This window comes from Acomys minous (genome assembly GCF_964271855.1).
Source record: "Acomys minous genome assembly, chromosome: 3".
Classification (NCBI taxonomy): domain Eukaryota; kingdom Metazoa; phylum Chordata; class Mammalia; order Rodentia; family Muridae; genus Acomys; species Acomys minous.
The window spans coordinates 45,979,087-46,000,948 of NC_140485.1; the positions used below are offsets into that span (position 1 = coordinate 45,979,087).

The 21,862-nt window shown below is 39.6% G+C and overlaps 1 protein-coding gene and 1 pseudogene across 7 annotated transcripts in view; one reads left to right on the forward strand and one right to left on the reverse strand.

Annotated features, from left to right (window-relative positions):
- IFTAP (intraflagellar transport associated protein) overlaps nt 1-21,862 on the forward strand; it is a 68,914-nt gene that overhangs the window by 9,284 nt on the left and 37,768 nt on the right. For 3 of the 6 annotated variants that reach the window (XM_084776192.1, XM_084776196.1, XM_084776194.1), the window contains exons 2-3: nt 6,722-6,845; nt 10,655-10,806. In XM_084776192.1, coding sequence (XP_084632318.1) covers nt 10,674-10,806 — 133 coding nt within the window. In that variant the 5' untranslated portion in view covers nt 6,722-6,845; nt 10,655-10,673. Of the gene's footprint in view, nt 1-5,423; nt 5,622-6,721; nt 6,846-10,654; nt 10,807-21,862 lie in introns of those variants that run through there. The other 3 variants (XM_084776195.1, XM_084776193.1, XM_084776197.1) reach the window with 3 other exon arrangements.
- Nucleotides 4,485-5,388, reverse strand: LOC311594474 (protein FAM204A-like; annotated as a pseudogene). Its single transcript has one exon. The product of its transcript is annotated as a protein FAM204A-like (transcript).

The window sequence follows — 21,862 nt, forward strand, 5'->3', positions numbered from 1 at the left end:
TATATACTTTACAAATGTCCCATCAATGGAATCATACATACATACCTTTTAATCCTGGCTTCTTTCACCCAGCATGCTTCCTTTGAAATCTAAGTGGCATGAATGAACAACTTGTTTTTGACTTACTGCTTAATAGTATTCCTTGGTGTGCATACAGCACAGCTTCTTTAACCTTTCACCAGGTAGAATATATTTGAGTAGTTTTCAGTGTTTGGGTGTCACGAATAAAGCTTCAGTGGATGTTAGTGTACACGTTTGTGCATGAAAATACTTTTGTGTTTTTCTGATAGCTACGATACAATCACCTTTTCATGGCCTTCATGTATTTTCTTTGTTGAAGTGTCCATGCGTGTCTCTTGTTGTTTGAAGTTGATCTAATGTTTTTCACAAGGGATTTGTGTATTCCAGGTGCTGCTCTTGTGTTGAATATGTGATTTGTTAACATTTTCTTTCAGTTTTTCTTTGTATCATCATAGGTGTTTGCAGAAGGAAACCTTTTGCTTTTAACAAAATTTGTCAGATTTTTCTCTTGTGAATCATGCTTTTGGGTTCAAGTCTAAGGATTACTCATTGCCTAAAGATTTTCTATTTTTCCTGTTTTCTTTATAACATATACTATTTTGCCTTGATCTGTTATTCTTATTTCTGTTTCTTCATTCTTAGCATTCTTTCACTCAATTTCATGTTTTGTAATTTTAAAAGCATCATGGAATGCTTCTTAATAGTCATTCCTTAGAAAAGTGGGGTCTTGCATATAAGAAGAGTTAATAAATAAGGGAAATTTAAATGTCTCCAGGAATGTGTTTGTTGAAGCAGCCATTGTGATCTCTACAGTTATGTCAAGCACTTACTAAGCCCACACTTTTTTAAACTGTGCAGTCTTTGGTGTGAGTGTGCTCACTTCCTCTTTTCCGTGAGATGACACGTTTGTCAAGGAAAGTGGATAGTGGTTAAGATATACCTACTTCTAAGATTGGGTCTGGACCAGAGTACAGCACTCTTTTGAAACTGTGAGGTCAACATTAATCCCAAAAGGCCTTGCCTACCTTCCTCCTTATGCTTCCTTTAATATTCACTGCAGAGGGCTGTGCCTAGGGGCTATTGGTCCAGATGCGTACTCTCTTAGCCTGGGGGTGTTAATGAAGCATGCTTTGGCTTTCATGTGTTGCAAAGGCATGCCGCTAGAAGTTTGCAACGTGAAGTTTGCAGACTTTGCTGCCGGAGTTGTCTTCTTTTTATCTCATCTTGATGAAAGAACAGTAGAAGACAGCAGGCTCTTTTCTACTCTATAAACTATGTTTTGTTTTATATTTCAGTTCACCTCTGATCTCTTTTTATTTTCCTATGTGTATTTACAGATATAGAGGTCTATAGATTTATCGGTCTCTCGAATGTACCTACATACTCATTCCCTGAGTGTATTGGATTTAAATGCGTTGGGGTGTAGGTGAGGGCAGGATTTTACTCATCCACCATTAATTCTGGGAGTTTCTCTTGTTTTATTTTTCATAGGTGACAATCATGTATCAAGGTCAAGAACAATTTCAAGTGGAAGGAGGCCTTTGGCTGTACTATACAGTTAGAAGGCAGCCAATCACTTTCAGTCTTACGTAGTTTTCTGACCTGAACACATGATCATATTTCATTTTTCCTCTCACACACAAGTTAACAACATCTCTTTTTCTTTTAGACTATAATTACAACATTTTCCCCTTCCCCTTCCTCCCTGTAAATCTGCTCAGAAGCCCCATCCCTCTCCCTCAGGTGCAGAGCCTCTTTTCCCCGGCTAGTTCCATTCTTTTTTAGTGTCTTCCTGCTCGTTTCTTTGTGCTCATGACCACAAGCAGCTTTTCATGGTTTACAACATGAGAACCATTCCTGACAGCTCATCAGTGGCACCAGGTGACAAAACGCCAGGTGAAGTGGCTTCCCCATATTTGTTCATGTTCGTTCATTTGTGCTGGCTATGCTCCTGGTGGCAGTGAGCTCTGAGAAGCCAAAATTCTTTTTTTTTTTTTAAATGTGTGCAAATGACTGTCCTTGTGTGGGTATGTGTTTTCATTCCACTGCCCACAGAAGGCAGGAGAGGGTATTGGATGCCCTGGGATTGGAGGCACAGGCAGTTGGGAGCTGACTGGTGGGTGGAGGAATGAACGTGATCCTCTGGAAGAGCATGTAGTGCGCTTAACTCTTGTGCCACCTCTCCAGCCTGAATCTGAATTTCAGCCTCTCTTCCTGGTCTGGCGTAAGAGACATTAGAAACTTAGGGGGAGAGGGCAGAGTTGTTGCAGCCCAGCCAAGGAGGCCACCTCCTCCACCTGGTCTTTTCTACCATATGAAACTGTTACAATAATGTGGTTCCAGTACAGCCAGTCTTTTGGAGACTAGACTGTTTATACAAGTATGAAAGGACAGCCACTCTGTGAAGCACCAAGGTTGATGGCTGTCTCCTTAGGCAAAGTAAGTTACACTGCTGGTGTGGCCTCTCTTTTAGTGGATCCTTAATTTCCAGAGCTGTAGCATGCAGAAGGTGGGCTCTGAGAATCTTGGTATGGCTCCTTGGAAATTTACTATTGTTTTCAAGTTGCAATGGGACACATGATGGGTTTAAAAAAATTTTTTTTTGCAGATATATGACCCTTCATCCTGTTAAGAAAGCAGGCAGTTTACCCAGAGGGAAGTCTAGTTCATAGGGGCCCGTATCTTTTTTTTTTTTATAGGTACCCAAACTTTATTAAAGCTCATTTCAAATAAAACTAATGCCAAAAAAATAAGAGAGCAGCGGGTACAAGCAGAAGTACTGCACTCCTTCCTCACTCAGTCCTTCATTCTTTCTTTCTGGCCACAGCACTATATTTTAAGACTCTATAATCCATGTGTACAGGAGTAGGGAGTTGGGAGATGAGGCTTCTCTTGCCAACCGAGTCCTCTCTGGCTGACCACCCTCCATTCAGCTAAAATGCCCCCATAAACATAAAAGCTCAGAATGGGGGACTGGCATGAAAAGTATGCTGTCAAAGGTCACTAGGGCCACAAAAGTGAATGCAAGGACACAGACAGGGCAGAGGCACAGGGTGATGCAGGTTCCAAGGGTTCACATATGAAACTATCCATACGAGGAACTTTCTCAAAGATAATACATCATGTTTTAGATAAAACCTGGGAATCGTATAGTGGGTGGGAACTTCCTATACTGTTAAGCAAACATACATGTTAAACAGCATGTTTAACATACTATTAAGCATTCAATCCAAAGTAGGCTGCTGTAAGTAAACAGTACTCGGGGCATCTATGAATGGATCCCTTTTCATGAAGACAAGTCAGGAATACCCAATTTACTAGTTCTTGCTTTTTGTACACTGGCTTACCTAAATGAAGATTTGATAATCAGATTCTTAATCAGACTTACTTATTCTTCACATAGAGAAAATTTGCATATCACCCTAAGTTAATAAATTTGTTAATATTTAAGTATAAAAATAATATAATAATCATGACTCGGTTTTTACAGTATCCACTAAAGGTCTCGCCAGTTATCAAATGACTTTTCAAAGCCTTTTCCCATTAAGGCTGTAAAACAGATACTTAAGGACAGTGATTCTTCAAGTATCAGTTTTTTCTTTAGTCTCATGAATTCATCCCATCTTTTAAGGAGTAGTGGGGAGAAGGGGTAAAAATAAAAGAGCTGTTGACAATCCAACATTGCATCATCATGAATTACAACTGTTGTCTAGCACAGTTGCTTTTCTTTTTTTTTCCTCCTTTATTAATTTATTCTTGTTACATCTCAATGGTTATCCCATCCCTTGTATCCTCCCATTCTTCCCTCCCTCCCAATTTCCCCTTATTCCCCTCCCCTATGACTGTTCCTGAGGGGGATTACCTCCCCCTCTATATGATCATAGGGTAAACAACAATCATAGTTTAAACAATGACATGGTTGAGAGATATTCAGAAAGGCATTTCCTAGGTGAGGCTGAGTTTAAATCACTCTAGCCACTACAGTTTGTCTACTTTTAAGTGTATTTCTACTGACATTACACAAAAATTAATAAACTGCTTTTATTATGTGACTTTGACATAATAATTCTGCCTCTAAAAATAATAATTATTTTTATAGCACTAAATAGTTGTCATTTGTAAAGTCAGTAACAATTGAGCATTTTTTCTATTCATGACTAATCCATTATAAACAACAGCCAATCATAAAATCCTAATTCTAGAGAAAGTGGTCATGCTAAGAACAGATAAGGAAGTCCAAGGACCTCACAGGCTATGCTAGACCAAACAGATCAAACACAAATTTGGTTTTAAACGGTAGGCTTACTCAAGTAAATAAATAAAATCCTTTTTTCTTGTATGTATACTTAAAATTTCTTACATATATAAAAAAATGTTCATTTCCTTTACAAGCTTCTTAGAAAAAGGACTGAAAAGAGTTAATAATCAACTCCCAAGTTTTATGCTTATCTTTTTCTACTTTTATTAATTCTCGGACATATTTAACCTAAGCAGGAAAATCTTTTCATCAAATCAAGCATGACAATCTATAAATAAATGTCTTGAGGAACTCCGCAAAGTTACATATATCCCATGTTGCTTTTGGTTTCCCATCTCTTCTTTGCTTCAAATCCCCATGCGTTTCTTCTTCTTTGAGCAGCCTGTGAGTTTTCAGCCTCCTTTTTTGCTTTAACCAACTTGTGGCAGGCAATTGCTTTGGCAATTTTTACATCGAGCTCTCGAGAAGCTAGCTGGTAGCTGAGCTCTTCAGCCTTCTTAACATCCCATTCATCCACAGCCTGGTCTATCTTCTTTTCATGGCCTGACTTCTATCTCTTTTTCTGTTTAACCAGGGGTTCAAATCTATCATTGGCTCCAAAATACTGAGTAAGCTCTTTCCATTGGGCTTTCACGTGGTCTGCTCACTGTGACATTACTTTTCATTCTTCCGTTTTCCTTTGCTGGAGTGTTTTCTTTTCTTTCTTTCTTTCTTTCTTTCTTTCTTTCTTTCTTTCTTTCTTTCTTTCTTTCTTTCTTTCTTTCTTTCTTTCTTTCTTTCTTTCTTTCTTTCTTTCTTTCTTTCTTTCTTTCTTTCTCTGAATCTTGACGTTGAATTTTTCTGTTCAGATTTTTTTTTTTAACGCAACTCTTGAAATTTATTCCACATGTCTAAGGGAATTCCAGAGGGACACTTTTCATATGCATTTGTGTCGGCCTCTGGTTCAGCCTTCGGCTTGCCTGCGGGGTAGCCTGGCATTTCTGGCTTCCTACTGCCATCACCTTTCCATCTTTTGGTAAGGTAAATTCTGAACATTCTGGGTTCTCTGGCATGGCTTCCTTTTAATCATCTTTTCGGCCAGGAAGCAGCGGGCCGGCGGCCATCTTAGAACCCTGTCAACATCCGGGGCCTGTATCTTAACGCTTACAACTCTCGTCTCAGACAGTTGCGTTTTGTTTGGTTGAGTTCATTACACCAGGATGTGAAGAGAGAAGGTGTGCTAAGACGGCGGTGATGCCATCACATTGCCCATTTCATTGTTATGTACATTTTAGTACGTACCACACTGCTCATGGGATTGTTGCCTTCCTTACTTTATAATACACAACCGCTTTTCTGGGAGGTAATGGGATTTTTCTCTTATGTTTCTCAGCGGGCAGGAGAGAAGCCAGTGCTTAACCACTTGATTTCCATGTAACATTCGTAGTCAGAGGAGAGCCATCCATATTCTGTTTCCTTTCCAAGGTGAAAGGGTTGCTTATGATTTATCACTAGCTGTTTTGTGCCTTTACTTACCATTATGTTCTGTGCTTTTCATGTGGTGCTCAAAGCTTAAAACAAAACCAAGACAAAAAAAAAAAAGTGAATTTTGTTATCTAAGCCTTTTTTCCCTCTTTCTTTTAGAAATATGTTTCATGATAAAAGCACACTAGCGCGTGGGTGGTAAATGAAAAGCATGCTTCCGTCTAGAAAAACCACTGGTATTTGCATAAACCACCAGATTGTCTGGTAAAGGGTGATCTGCTTTGTCATCTCTGGGGACCTTTAACATTAGGTTCCTAAAGCTTTTCTAGGTAAAGAAGGGGCTAAATTGGATGACGGGTGTTCCTTAGATTCTTAAACCGTTGACTGTTTGTGAAAGTCTTAAAAAAGCCAGCACATGCCTGCGTGGTCACAAACGGGAACAAAATGAGAAGCCTCAAAAAGATTTTACCTCTGTCCTGTATGTCCTGTTAATGACTTGCCTTTGGTAGTACTGAGGCAGACTGAGGATAAATATTCAAAATATACCAATTATAGCTTCAGAAAGGAGCCCTAAAGGAACAGTCCATGACTGTTTTAACATAACTGTGAGAGGCATTTGGAATCAACCTGGGCATTCTGATGCACTGGAGTAAACCAGCTGAATGCTTTGAGGAAGAGACTGTTGGTGTTATGCTGTGCTCCAATTCTGGAACAGTAGAAAGATGTTGGGATTCTTGTGTTTTATCTACGTCCTACTGATAGTGAAATAATAGTCACTGATTTGATTCTTTGTTGGTGTTCATCCTCTGTCAGTGGCAAGCATTCTTTAATAGGGTTAGGGTTAGGGTTAGGGCACTGGTACAGATGACTTTGTTGTGATGACTTTTCATGTATTCAGTTTTTCAGGTACAAGTAGCTTGAAGCAGTGCCTTCACTTGAAGTTGATGCCTAAACTATTATTTTCGTTTGGTCCTCTAGCATCAGTGCATTTAAAGCCAGAGTGGTCACAGTGAAAGTGATTTTTGGCCATCTTCTTCCTCATAATCACCAAGAAGATGACGTTTCCCAAGATGGACACATATTTCATCCTCAGAGCAGCTTTGTGAGTTTCATATAACTTTATGGTTCTGTAAAACTCATGGGTTCACATGTGTTTCAGAGTATTTTGGATTTTAGTAAGGTAGGCAGTACAAATGGCACGCATTATATAGATCTCCAGTTGGGCTGGGAAGGCACCTCATATGCAAGCCTCGTTAGTTTTGTTTTTGTTTTTGTTTTTTTAAGGAAACATGAATAGTCACACTGGGTAGAAGAAATAAGGACCACAAATGTTCTCATGTCACTTCAGGTCAGGTTTGTTAGTAAATGAGTTTGAACATCATCTTTAAAAAACGACCTCGGTCCCCTTCAACTTAGCATTTGGTATTTAGAACTGAGGTTGAGGAAACAAGCTGAGCCATTACAGTGCCCTCAGAGATGTCAAGTAGCTTTCCCAAGGAGCAATATACAAGGAGCAGAGTTGGGCTGTAACTACGTAGCTGTTTGTAAGATCAGGCTAGATTTCTACTTCCTATTGTTTTGATATGTGATGGATCTTGTGTTAAAAAGATATTATTTAGCTCAAAAATTAAACCTATTTGTAAGGAATAACATGCATTTCCCTGGTTTTATAAAGATGTCTATCATCATAAACACTATAGCGAAAGATTTAGAAATATATTTGCAAGCCAGGCGTGGTGGCGCACGCCTTTAATCCCAGCACTTGGGAGGCAGAGGCAGGCGGATCGATGTGAGTGGAAGGCCAGCCTGATCTACAAGGCAAGACCAGGACAGGCAAGGCTAACAGAGAGAGACCCTGTCTTGAAAAACAAAAACAAAAGCAAAAACAAACAAATAAAAAAAAAAAGAAATATATTTGCTAGACTCCAGGCAGAGTTTACAGTGGAATTGATAGGGTCAGGGGATAGTTAAGAATGTCTTTAATGCTTTTACCTCACATGTTCCTGTGTTGTTTGAATTTTAACAGGATGACTACTTCTATAGTAGAAATACACCTAAAAAGGAAAGTGGGTGAAAAACTTAATAAGAAACATATTTTTATTCTTTTTACATGAAAGATAATAACTTTTAAAGCATTGGTTTATTATTATTATTATTATTATTATTATTATTATTATTATTATTATTATTATTATTGTGTGTGTGTGTGTGTGTGTGTGTGTGTGTGTGTGTGCATGCGCATGTGCAGAGGCTAGAGGCATCAGATCCTCCTGGAGCTGGAGTTACAGGCAGTACCTCTCACTGTAGTGTTGGAAACTGAACTCTTGTCCCTTGTAAGAGTAGTACATGAACTCTCTCCCCAGCTCCAGATTTTTATTTTTGTTTCAGAAAAAAACATAAAAAAGCTTGGTGATGTCTTTTCTTGCCATATAGTGTGGTGACCCAATATCTCCCTTTTATTATCCTGCATGTATTACTTTGGTGGTGTTTATTCTTCCTCTTAATGCCTGTAGTCAAATTTCCCAAAGCTTTGTCAAATAATATTTCATACACAATGAGTAGAATTCAACCAGCTATGATACCATGACTGAAGACAAAGTTCAAACTGCAAAGATGAGGCAGTTAGCAGCGCAAGAAGTGAACTTTGTGCAAAGAGGCAAGTGGTGGTGTGGCCATGATGTTCAGTAGAATAGCATAAGCACAGGATTTTGAGTGTAAGAATTAGTCCACACCTAGATTATGTCTGAGTCTCAGCTCTAGTTCTGCAGCCCTATTGTAAACATATATAAGTGATGTGGTGTCCAAGGTTTCCTAGTCTATTGATTGGTACTTGATAGGATTCTTGGGGAACCCCCCTCCCAATCCAAGGTCTGGTGAAGTCATCGGTCAAGTTCAGTTGATTTTGTCAAGTCTAGTAACACTTTGACTATTGTACCTATTCAAATGAGCATCTTTAGCTGAGCCATTAGGCTGGAAGTTCTACACCACACCCTAATGTCTTAAGTATTGAGGATGTAAGGGTGGGAAGATTTGCTTCCTCTTTCATGACTGTGAGTGTAGAAGCAGATGAAGAAACATGTGTAACTTTCCTAGAGAGTGTGCCAAAAGTACATCCAGTGCACAGGGGCATGAGAAGTCACAGCTAAGTCTTCCCAGGAAGGTGGGAGGTGTGTGGGGTGGCTTAGGAAACCTCAACTCTGAACTGAGTTTTAGAAAAGAAACATAGAATGAGAAGAGTGAGATGGTCTAGTTTGATTTTGTTCAAATACTTAAAAGGATGTCAGATACTGGAAGGATTAGGATTATTCATGACGTCCTCACGGTCTCAGGGAACATTTGGGGTAGGTTAGGGAGATAGACTCAGGCTCATTTTTAGGCATTGTTAGTAGAGCCACCAATGGCTTCACTGGAATGAAAGAATTCTCAGACTTGGATATGCCAAGATACAGGCAGGGCTACTTCTTGCTGGCTATGGTACTGTGTGGTCACAGTAGATGGAGTGCAGCACTGGGTGCTGTTTTAAGTACTTGAATTCAGGGATTAGTCAGGCATGTTTTCCTTTGGGAACTTTGTAGTGGAATTTTAATTCAGAGCATGGCTGCTCTGGCAAGAGATCACATCCAAAAACCTTCTAGGTGTGTTTGATCCAGCTGGAATACAGACACACTTTTAATCCTAGGAGACAGGTAAACAGATCTCTGAGTTCAAGGCCAGCTAGGTATAGAACACATAAAGAAAAACTTAGGGGCTGGAGAGATGGCTCAGAGGTTAAGAGCACTGGCTGTTCTTCCAAAGGTCCTGAGTTCAGTTCCCAGCAACAACATGGTGGCACATAACCATCTATAATGAGATCTGGTGCCCTCTTCTGGCATACAGGCACACATGCAGACAGAATACTGTATAAGTAATAAATAAACAAATATTTAAAAAAGAGAAAGAAAGAAATGCTTAGTAGGTCCAGGAATAGTGGTACATGCATTTAATTACATTACTCAAGAGAGAGAGGGCCCAAAGATCTCTGCATTCTAAGCAGTGCTGCTGAGGCAGTTCAGTTGAGAGTGAGTTTAGAGGCAGTGCAGTAGAGGTGAGATTGTGGCAGTTCAGTTCATGGAATTCAGAAACAGTTTTTTACCAGGAGAGTTTCATAGAGAGTGGTTGTAGAGAGAACATAGTAGATACAGGTGAAGATAGAACAAGCCAGAATATTAGAACAGATTGCTAGTGCTAGTTTGAGGCCAAGCAGAGCTATTCAGTGAGAAACTGAGAGAAGCCATATTGAATCAGTCAGCTTGGAGAGAAGTTTAAGCCAGAACAGCTGAGTTGAACCAGCCATCCAGAGTTCAGAAAGAGCTGGAAATGGTGAGCTTATTCAGCAGTAAGTCTCAGAGGCTAAAACATTTTACGCCTAGATAAGATTGTATTTAGGCTAGAAGCTTCCAGGACTAGGCCTAGGTTAGCAGATGGAGGCAGTAAGCCTCCAAGATGACAATTACCTCAGGCAAATTGTGTGTTAAAGTTCCTTTAACAGAACTTACCTGGGTTGTAGAAGCTAAGCCTGCATCACTCATAACATCACTTGACACACAGTAATGACTAATTAGGTTACCTCTCCAAACCAGCTCTTCTTGCTGTTGCCACTGCAGGTGGCTGGTGGCTACTAGTAGATGTCCTCTTTAGTATCTAGTCGAATTACATGACGTTATTCATGTGACTTAACCATATAATGAGAAAGCTGAGATCCAAACCTACATAGGTACCGTTATTGGTTCAGCAGCACAAACTCCTGAAGCTCACACCTCTTGTGCTGTGGTCCACTGCTCCAGAAGTGATCTGCACCTGTCTTGTGGGGCCCCAGATTTCTCCACCAGCCCTCTCTTCATCATGCTGTTTCTGCTTTTCTTTGTCTTGTAGGGTGGCCTGGTGAATAGGAATGCCTGCCCAAATACCGAGACCAGCGATAATGGATGAAGATCAGTTAATGAAAGATGCCTTGGATAAGTTTGTCAATTGTCATGAGCAAACATATGAAGAATTTCTGAGCACTTTTACTTATCTTTCAAAAGGTAAACTATTGAAGTAAACTTTTTACAGCATCAGATAAATAACCTTCTAAGTCCATGCCTTTGGTGTCTTTTCAGGAGACTCATGAACATTTGTTCAACTCCGTAGAGTACATAATTCTTTCTAGAGAATTGTGACTGAAAGGTATAAACACCTGTTTTAACCTATTCAAGAGTTATGTTGCAGAGTCAGAGATATTTGCTAACTACAGATGAACTGAGAAATTATTTAGCTATTCACTTCATTTTATTTTTTAAGAAATGTAAATGCGGAACAGAGATTGTTGGTGCTTGTGATTTCCCTCATAACAGTATTAGCTGAAGCTCAGGACCCCTGCCTTGGAATGCCCTAGTTCCATCTAAAAATGTGTGCACACCTTGTTCCCTCATGTGCCTGCCTTGGAGTGCCTTAGTTCCATCTGAAAGCGTATACACACCTTGTTCATGCATGGGCATTGGAGTTGTGTCTCTTATAGGTTCTGTTTCCAGATGTCTTGACTTGCTTTCAATGTTGGCCCTTTCTGGGCCAACACTATACATTTGAGATCTATGTAAGGTCATCAGGTTGCACATTAGACTTCTCTGAGGGGCATTTGGACTCTTGTTATAGAGCCCACGCTGCAGCTCAGCTGGGGCCAGAAGCCAGCAGTTTATGAACGCTCTTCTCCTGATTTTTAAAGTGTTTCCAAGGCTGAGAATAGAGAGTTTCATATCTGGAAGGCCATGACCTTTGTAATAGACATGATCTGATTTGAAGTCATGCCTTGTGTTCTAAACAAGGGAAAAGGCAAGATACTTCTAATAAAGAGAAGGAAAAGGGGGATGTGACATGTTTGTTTGATCGTTCAAGCTACAGGTTAAGCACTGAAAATCTGAAACCTGAAATTCTTCAAAATTCATAATCCCACAAGTAGACGAGTCCACATCTGACTTCATGTTTTGTTATAGTAAAAATACCCATGTATTGAAAATACTGTAGAGTAAAGTATGCAAATCATAAACAGATTTCAAGTTTTAATGTGGCTCCTTTCCATCTCCTAAACTCACTGTATATATGAGAATATTCTCAAATCTGAAAAAAAGTCCAAAATTTGAAGTCCTTTCAGTGGAAAGAGGCCGAAGCATGTCAATGTCTGAGGCCTGAGCTTTGGATGGAGGCTGTGTTGATGTACGTGGCTGGTACTGCCCCTGCTTTGGTGTCCTGTGCCATCCGTCATCTGTGCTGCCACCAGAGGCCATGTTTGGGTCTGTGGTCCTGCTGCAGCTGGGGCTGAGTTGGTGTCTATGGCCTGTACTGCTACCAGAGACCATGCTGAGGTCCATGGCATGAGCTGACATCAGAGGCCAGGTAGATGTCTGTGGTCCGTGCTGTCACCAAATACCATGTGGAAGCCTATGATCCATGCTCCTGCTGACTGTAAAGGACAAGGAAGCTTCTTCTGCAGTGATATTGATGACTGCAGACTCACAGTTGAAAGAGAGAGAGACATAAGGCTTCTGTGCCTCTTTCCCCTGCCTAAAGTAACAACCTACATAGGAAACCATTGAAGAGAACTCTTAAAAACTGTGATAAATGATACACACTTTTAATCCCAGCACTTGGGAGGCAGAGGCAGATGGATCCCTGTGAATTTGAGGCCAGCCTGGTCTACAAAGTAAGTCCAGGACAGCCAGGGTTGTTTCACAGAGAAACCCTGTTTCAAAAAACCAAAGCAAAGCAAAGCAAAGCAAAGCAAAGCAAAACAAAGCAAAGCAAAGCAAAGCATAAAAACTGTGATAAAGATGCTGAAGTGTAGAAGCACTACACAGTAGATCACTACTGGAAGGGTGGAATGGGGAAGGGCTCACTTTTCTTTAAGGGGCTGGCCATGCTCCAGTGACTAGATGGACAACACAAATTGAACTTTTCTTTGCATCAGTTTCCTGGAGGAGGCCACAGGGGTGTGAGAGCTGGACCTGGGAGAACTGGGAAGCAAGGGTGATTGGGGTGTATTATGTGAAATTCCCAATAATCAATAAAAATATTATAGTAACAGTAGTGTCAGTTCTGATAGTATTGGAATCTCAATGTAGTGTGGACTCATATTTCTCTGATAGTCAAAGAACAATATTTTTTTTTTTTACACTTAAAGAAGACATGTCTTCTGTGAGGTTTATTTATACTTAAAGGGAGTGGAAAATTTAGGACTACTGATTAATTTGGAAACTGTGTGAATGAACTGTCCTGATATGATATGCATATCAGGTCAGAATGACCTTTAGTCTGTGAGCTTGGCTTATAGCATGGTTTTGTTAATGAACTTGGGTTTAGGAAGTTGCTTGGTTTCTCTGAGCCTGGTGGTTTAGTTCTTGCTTTCTGGACTCAAACATGGCAGAATGAATGGCTGACATAAGATGGTCCAAATAACTATTAAAATGGAAGAATTAATGGATTTTGAATCCATCTTATTTTAGATACTGTGTAGCTGATTTTATTTTTGTCCCATGGAATTGTAAAGCCTAGCACTAGCAGGCTCTTTATCTAGTCTGTCTTCAGATTCTGATTTGGTCATTGCATGCCGAGAAAGAAACTGCTTCAAATGTGGTGACTTCCTTTTGAGTTCAGCATGGGGCCCCAAATTGAGCTGAAATAAATGGTGATGCGAGCCACATAAACTGCAGCTCCACGCATACTAGCTGTTTTTTCGTTTCAAAATATCCCTGGGCGCCTTCTCACATTATAAACTAATGACCTGAAAAATTCCTCTTAAAGCACAAAGAGTTGTATGTACAAAAATACGTCTTAAGTCAGTAATTATCCTTTCCCCCCCTTGAAACATTTAAATACCTTCTGAAAGAACAAACAGTACTTGGGGACATGGCTCAGAACTGAGTGATAGCTTGGATAGTTGGTCCAGGCCAATATGCTAAGAAATTAGGTTATTTTCTCAAAGTTTCCATTTCTCCACCTTGTTTCTAGGCTCTTTATTTGTCTCCATGTGTTTGTTTCTTTTGCATGAGACTTTCTGTCAATGTGGTCATCACCAGGCTCACGTAGGCACGTTTCCTCAGTGGGTTCAAGTTCCCAAGTCCATCACCATGTCCACAGATTGGCTGTTCTGTTTATACTTACAGTAGTTATATGCCAGAGCACTTATGGGCTTTATTTTCTTTAGAGTGTTAAGAGGTTCAGTAATCCCATTAAACTTATTTTCCTGAAAAAAATTAAACTGTAGGCTTTTTTTGAGAGAAATTCACATTACTGCTTCAGACCCCTGGAAAGCAGCGGGGAGCTGTTAATATCACACATAATTCTCAATACATTATACTCAAGTTGATTATATTTTAGAGGTTTTTTTTTAAAATGCAACTCTGGATTTTTAAACCATGGTGCATATTTGATTATAAATATGTGTTATCAAAATGTTTGGAGATATTAATTACTAGTTTGAGACAGTCATAATTGAATTCTCAGTAGTATCTTCAATTCAAGAGGATAAATTAAGTTGGCATATATGTGTTAGAAAATCATTGTGTGAAGTTTTGCTTTTCCTATTATTGGTAGAGACAGTATTATGTTGTTGACATTGTAGATAAAGATAAGTACTATGCTTTAGTCCTCTGTATCTCTTTGTGAACATCATTAAAGAACTTTCTAGAATATCTAAGTGGAACAGGCTTTTTTATTTGTCAATTTAAAAATTATTTTTAATGATTTATTTATTTTATGTGCACTGGTTGTCTGCATGTATGTCTGTGTGAGGGTGCTGAATCTCCTGGGGCTGGAGTTTCAGACAGTTGGAAACAGTCATGTGGTTGCTAGGAACTGAACCCAGGTCCTCTGGAAGATCAGACCATTCTCCTAACCACTGAGCCATCTCTCTAGCCCTTAATATGTATCATTTTTAAAAGGTTTGGAAATGTGAGTTTTTGTTTTATTTTTTAAATAAATATCCATTCATTGACTCATTCAGTTATTCTTTGAATGTCTCCTTATAGACTAGGTATTGATTTAGGTACTGAGGACTCAAAGTAAATAGGATATAGTTTGTGTTCTCATGTACTCATAGTCCAGTGAAAGATGAAAGCAAGCAGGAGACAGTGCTGCTATGTGAACACTGTCTGTGGAGAGATACTGCTGTGTGTGGAGAGCACATGCAGTACTGTGAGATTGCATTCATACCCTCCATCAGAGCATGCGCTGAGTCTGTTACTGATGGTGTTAATACATGCCTTTGCCCTAACACATCATATAAAACACAGGAAGACTTAACACATAATAAGAGAAGTTGAAAGAGGTTCAAATGCATGTGTTGGTGTTGGTCCATTGGGGGTCATGATTTAGTTGCCTTTATCGTAATATATACATATGTAATTTATATAGTCACATGTATATTCATAAGATGGATATGTTTCTCTCTCTCTCTATGCATATATACTTTTATATAGTCAATGCTTCTAAGCAGCAGACTTTCTAGAGGAAGATGTAGCCTTGTTTCAATATGGTTTAGAATTAGTTCTAGGCTGCTGAAAGTAAAAAGTAATTTCTTTTAATTTCCCTCCACACTAGTGATAGCACATGATGTGATTTTATAGAACTGCTACATTGCTGCTGTCATGCAGATTGTGTAGTTAAGGAGGCAGTGGCTTAGAAATTGGCACGGTGTCTTTCCAGTTCCATCTTGTTAGGTATGCGAACTCTGGGGAGTGCTGGAGCAGTATGGTTGGGGTGTGGCTTACTCTCCGTGGCTTCATATGGTGAAGGCTTGGCCTCCAGTTTGGTGGTACTGAGATTGGTGGAACTTTGAAGGTATGGGGCCTAGTGTGAGGTAATTATGCTGATGGGGATGCTGCCCTCAAAGGGATTAAGGATTGTTTTGTGGAGCAGGTAATTTCTAAACAACATGATTATAAAAAGAGCAACACTGGTCTCCCGCTGGTCCTTAGCTTCCTATCTTGACTTGGGTTATCTCCCTTGTCATGTTCTTATAATATGACGACAGCTGCCATGAGGCCCTTACCAGGTCACTGTCATAACCCTTAACAGATGTTCTTGAATTTTCAAAGCAATGAGCTTAACAAACGGATTTTTACAAAATATCCAGTCCCAGGCAGTTTAATATAGCAACAGAAATTGGACTAACATAGAGCAAACAGTCATCAGTAATTTTCAGTTTCTAGTTTTTAAACATACCTATGTACGCACACATACACAACCTACAACCATTGTTCTGACTTTGTGCTTTAGGAAAACTTATTAATTTCCTGAAAGGTTTCTATATTTCCCACCATTTGTCTTATAGTAGTTTGGAAACTAAAGTGGAGATTTTTTTTTTTTTGAAGCAAAGTCTCATCTAGTCAGGGTTGGCCTCACACTTGCTGTGTAGCCAGCTGTGACTTTGACCTTCTGATCCCCCCTTCCTGAGTGCTGGGGTTTGAAGTGTGTGCTCCGAGGAGATAGAAGTGAATCTGCTGTGATCTTATGATGAGCAAGGTTTGTTTTGGTTTGGTTTTTCTTGTTTTGGTTTGGTTTTTCAAGGCTTGGTTTTTCTGTGTAGCCTTGGCTTTTCTGGAGCTTGCTCTGTGGTCCAGGATGTCTTTGAACTCACAGAGATCTGCTTGTCTCTACTGCTCGTGTGCTGGGATTAAAGGTGTGTGCTACCACTGCCTAGCCTATGATTAACAACTCTTAAATCAACCTGTTTTTAATTTTCTTATTTCTTAAAATACCCATGGGCTAATTTCCCAAAGGACTTTGATGGACACTTTCATTTCTCATTGTTTTTCTCATTTAATTTGCTGTACTTTATTTATTTATTTATTTTTAGCATTTTATTTATTTTCTTGTAGCATATCGCCAGGAAAGATCATTCCTGCTAGCTCCACTTCCCTTTCTCTTATCATACTTGTTGTTATTTGAAGGGCGTCCCACAGTAGGTAGAACAGGCTATGTCTGAGTGTTCAGGACACACGGTGGTGTCAGGCCTTTGGGTTTTCACTCTGCCTAGAGTTTAATATCTTGTACTGTCATAGAAGACTCAGTCTGTGTCCTTCAGTCACATGTGGGTTCTTGAGGAGCTGTGCTAATTCCCTACCCGCTCACACACTTCAGGCATGTGTGGTGGCCTTGTGCTTTGTGTTCACACAGGCCTGCCCTGTCTAGCACATGGCTACTGGCCAGAGGTGACCATCGAGTACTTGAGCTGTGGCTGGTGCCACTGAGAATCTGGGTCTCTATATTTACTTACTTTTAATTAATTTAAATATAGACATGATAAATCATACTTAGTTAATTTATTAGGATAAAAGTTTAAATGTGCTTGGGAGAAATTGGTTATGTGAGTCATATTTTTTAAGGCAAATTTTTGGAAATCAAAGTAAAAAAAAGTATTTCTAGTGAAAAATTGGCTTCTGCTTTGCAGTATGTTACAACTGTAAAATAGATATTGGATTTTGAAGACTCAACATAAAAATAGAATATATCAGTGATTTTTTTTATATTGCATATATTTGATATGGCAGTAGTATTAAGATACTATATTGAAATGGGCTTAAATAAAACATGAATGTCAACTTCACTTTTTATTTTTTTATCTTTTTTCAAGCATGACTATTTGAAAGTTTAAAATCGCACGCCACGTCACATTTCTGTTGAACGATAGTTTTTAAGACTTGGCTGACTCTCAGAACTACCCTTTTTGAAAGGGTGATGGCAACACTTTATGAAAATATAGACTTTGAGGTTTATTCTGGGCTCATGAAGTGAGCCCCTAAAGTGGAGAGTTGAGGGTTTTTTCTCTTTATAGGGTCTCTTTATAGGTTATTCTGAGCAGCGCTGAGTCCCACTGAGTGTGAGGACCGCTGGTCTGGGTTACGTTGTAGTGAACTCACTGTAGTCACAGGGCTGTGCGTGCTCTTCGAGCCACCAGATAATTGTTCAAGTTTGCTTCTGTTTAAATTGTAGAGCTGGAAGAAACAGCCCAGAGCTCTCTCTTGTGGTTTCATTTATTGATATGTTCACCCATCATTTGTCTCGAGAATTTTGTTCTCATAATAATATGAAGATACAGTCTCTACCATGACTTTTATGGCACAGGGACCAGAAAACCACTGTATATTAGTATTCTGCTTGGTGTCAGGTTAAAGGATTCTAGACGGCTAACCATCACATTTCCCCCATAGAGACACCCGACAGTGTGAGCCTGTGAGAAAAGCAGGCCCAGGTTCCGGGCAGCCATTGACATTTAGTGGTTACCAGGTGCTACACGCTGCGTGTTACACGATCATCTTAATTAATCTTTTATTAGCCTAGTGAAGTTGTTGAAGACTACTTTAATTTTTATTATTACCAGTTTACATATGAATAAATTGCTAAGGCTTAAGGTGTTAGGTAACTGGCTGTTATGGACTAGCCTATGTAACCCTAATAATGGTTATGTTGAAGCCTTAACTATTCTGTGGAGTAGATATGGAGGTGAGGACCTTTAAGGAAATAATTAGGTTTAATAAGTCTAGAATAGATCTCCAGTCTACTATGATTTTGGGGAATGGGGGAGAGAGAAGAGATGCATACACTGAAACGACACAGTGAAAAGGTGGCCTTGTGACAGTCGAGACAGTCTTCATAAGGAACCAAACTTTGACCTAGGACATCTGGCCTCTGAGACTGTGAGCATTTCTGTTGTTTAAACTACCAAGCCTGTGGTTATTTTGTTGTAGCTGCCCAGGCCATAAGTCATGTGACAAGTTGGTGGTAGAATTGTTCTGCCTTACTATTCAGAGTGACTTCAAAGCGCACACTTTTCCTCCCTTTCTGACAGTGCCGGGTGGTTTCCTAGCTCTAGGAGGCACTGTGTGGATATGAGCCATCAGAACAGATGTCCGAACATACTGTTTTGCATTTTCTTAAGTACAAGCCCCATAGGAGCTGGATTCTGGTGGGTTTTGCTCAGTATCGCTCCTCCTCACTCTAGCACCAGAAATGATATCTTGCAATATGGAATGAGTGTATGCTTGGTGAATATTTGTTGAATGGATCGAATAAAGAGGAAAAAAGAGACAACTGAATGGCACATAGGTGGGGCCTCAGACCCCACCCTGAAGATAGACACATCTGGGTCATGGTGCACTAGCTGTGGATTGACATGCACAGTAACTGGGAGCCATAGTACTGCTTACAAGGAATCAAGATTCATACAAAGTAGTAAACGACACTGCTGGTGATTCTGAAAGGAAGGCAAAGAAGGAGGAAGCCCCCAGAGCCAGGGAGACTGGCCTGGAGGCTGAGCAGAGATGTTAGCCTGGGTGTGGGAGAGGAAAGGACACTTGAGGTATTGCAAGGCATGACAGACAGCACTGAGGAACCTGTGATTGACAGGGTTGGGAGATGAAAGTCAAGGGCGAGTCAGTACTTTGCCTAGGACATGCTAGGCCCGCAGAGGCCACATTACTTGTTCAAAGCCACGTGCTTCTCATCTGAGGAGTCTTTTATTATTTGCTTCTGTATTGAGCGTCTCTTCTGTCAGCAGCTTAGAATCTTGTGCTGGGATTTGGTTTACACTTCTGGACTGATAAATTTTGACTGTCAGTTCAGCCAAAGGAGTATCACTACTCATACTTGACAACTTCTGAAAAATGTAATTAAAACTGAAACTGGAGACAGCACATAAAACAACACATTTCTAAAGCTGACATATTTTGGTCCCCAAAGCTATTTTGAATTTGAACGTTAGAAATGAGTCTTTAAACTTTCACGGGTAGAATTGGGTACAAAGAGAGGCTTTTCCCAGTCTGAAGGATGAATTTTAAAATCTGCTGTAGAAAAATACCACAGAGGAAAAATATAGCAAGCAGCTGGCCCTCTTACCCATTTCTAAGCAGAAGAGGAATTTCAGTAGAGCAGAAAAACAGGTTTCTTTCATAAAAGAAAACACAACAAGAAAAATAATCCTTGCTGTGTAGCCTTTTGCAGTTATTTTCTGTTGAGTATTAGACAGAAACCCGAGGGCTTTAACACTGTTTTGATACCCTTGCAGCTGGCAGCTTGCCTGCTGGAGGAAGTTGGAAACGGACTGACCGGCTTCACGCTTCCAGGTGGCTGTGGTACCACATAGTCTGTGCTGTTGTTACCAGCCATTTAATTCCCTACTGAATATTGAGTGGTGTTTTTAGTTCACAGCACATTTGGAGTGTCTTTCTGTTTCCTTTTTGTTTTTTTTTTCTTTCTTTTTTTCTGTTAGCCACATGAAGAAGAAGAAGAAGAAGTTAAAAAAAAAAAAGAGTCAGGCCACCGAGGAGTCTCTTCTGCAAATGTTGAGCTTAATAGCAAAGAGCGCAGTCAACAAATAACATAGCAAATAGCACGAAACTGATGTAACCTCACCGGAAAATTGACAAAGCATCACACGAGGGCTTCCCAATGAAACTACACAGACAATTAAGGAGAAAACCTCATTAGTATGGCATTCTCAGGGAGAGGAAAGCAGTGTTGTTCATGTTGTTGTTGTTAATTTTCTGAGACAGGGTTCCTCTGTGTAGACTTGGCTGTCCTGGGCTTGCTTTATAGACCAGGCTGGCCTCAAACTCAACAGAGATCTTCCTGCCTCTGCTTCCCCGAGTGCTGGATTAAAGGAGTGTGCCACTATACCCACCTGAGAAGCAGTGTTATTTTAAGGTGTTTCTTTAAAATTCTTTTTAAAGGTTTATTTTATGTGTATGAATGTTTAGTTTGCATGCATGTCTGTGTGCTATGTGCATGTCTGATAGCCCTGAAGGTCAGAAGAGGGCATCAGGTCCCCTGGAGCTGGAGTTTTGGCCAGTTGTGAACAGCCATGTGGATGCTAGAAACTGGACCCAGGTCTTTTGCAAGAGTATCAAGTGCTCTTAAGCACCCAGCCACCTATCTAGTCCTGTAAGGCGCTTTTTTAAAAATTTTTTTATTTTTAGCATCCTTGAAAAGAGGACAAACTAAGCTGTATGTTTTCTAGTGATCATAAGTGAGTAGCCATCTGTATGTGACCTCTTCATCGTAGCATCAAATGGCACATCAAACACCAAAGGAGGAAAAACAGTTCCAAGACACGGAGCTAACTTACATGAAGCCCTACGGAAGAATCCAACAGCATTCACAGCATTAGCTTGTTTTTCTCTTTGGGGGGAACATCTGCAAACTGTAATTAAGCAGTTTTCATTTGTTTCTCAGTTTCTTTCATCGTCACTAAATCACTACACTTAGGGAACAAATTGACAAATTATGAAACACAGAAACTGCTGGTTCAGTTGCAGAAGGAAATTTCCCTTCTCAAATTATGACAGATTTCCAGCTGATGGAACCATTTTGTTTTAGGTACATTAGCATAAATCTTCAGCAGAGGGCTTTACAATTCATATTTACTTCAGATGGGAATATTTGGTCCATAGATAATCATTAGTTTTTTTGTGTGTGTGTCTTCTGCAATTTAGATGTAATTGGGTACAGAAAGAAAATATTTAAGTTTGTACAGTACTTTGAATTATAATCATTAAATTTATTTTCAGCAGTGTTCTTAATGTACACGGTTTTGTTACAATGATGTCGTTTCTTGGTATGCTTCTTCGAGAAAGAAGTAAGAGGAATTAAAAATAAAGATATTTGGTTTGGTTATAATTAAAAGAATCTTTTCTTCAATTCTATGTATTTTCAATTTTATAATTATGTGTAGCATATTTAATGTGCATATATAAATTAAATGAACAAACAGATGGGACTTTAAACTTTTAAAAAGTACAGAAAATTACTAATAGTGAGAAAAATTAATTCAACCTTTAGCTGGTTTAAACAATATTATATTGTTGGTAAGTGTATTGTTACCTGAAGGGAAAAGGTAAATTGCTGCACATGAAGCTGAGGCGGTCATAAGACTGTGCTGATTCAGTTGAATAAGCATGTATTCAGAATGGTTTTGGCAGTGTTCTTTCAGCCATGAAACAATAATATTTTCTTTGCAATGGTTGGCTAAGCCCAAAGGGATACAGACAGGAAACTTTGCTTTAACCATCCTCATGTCTTCTTTGAAAACCACAGTTCTCTAGTATATGATTT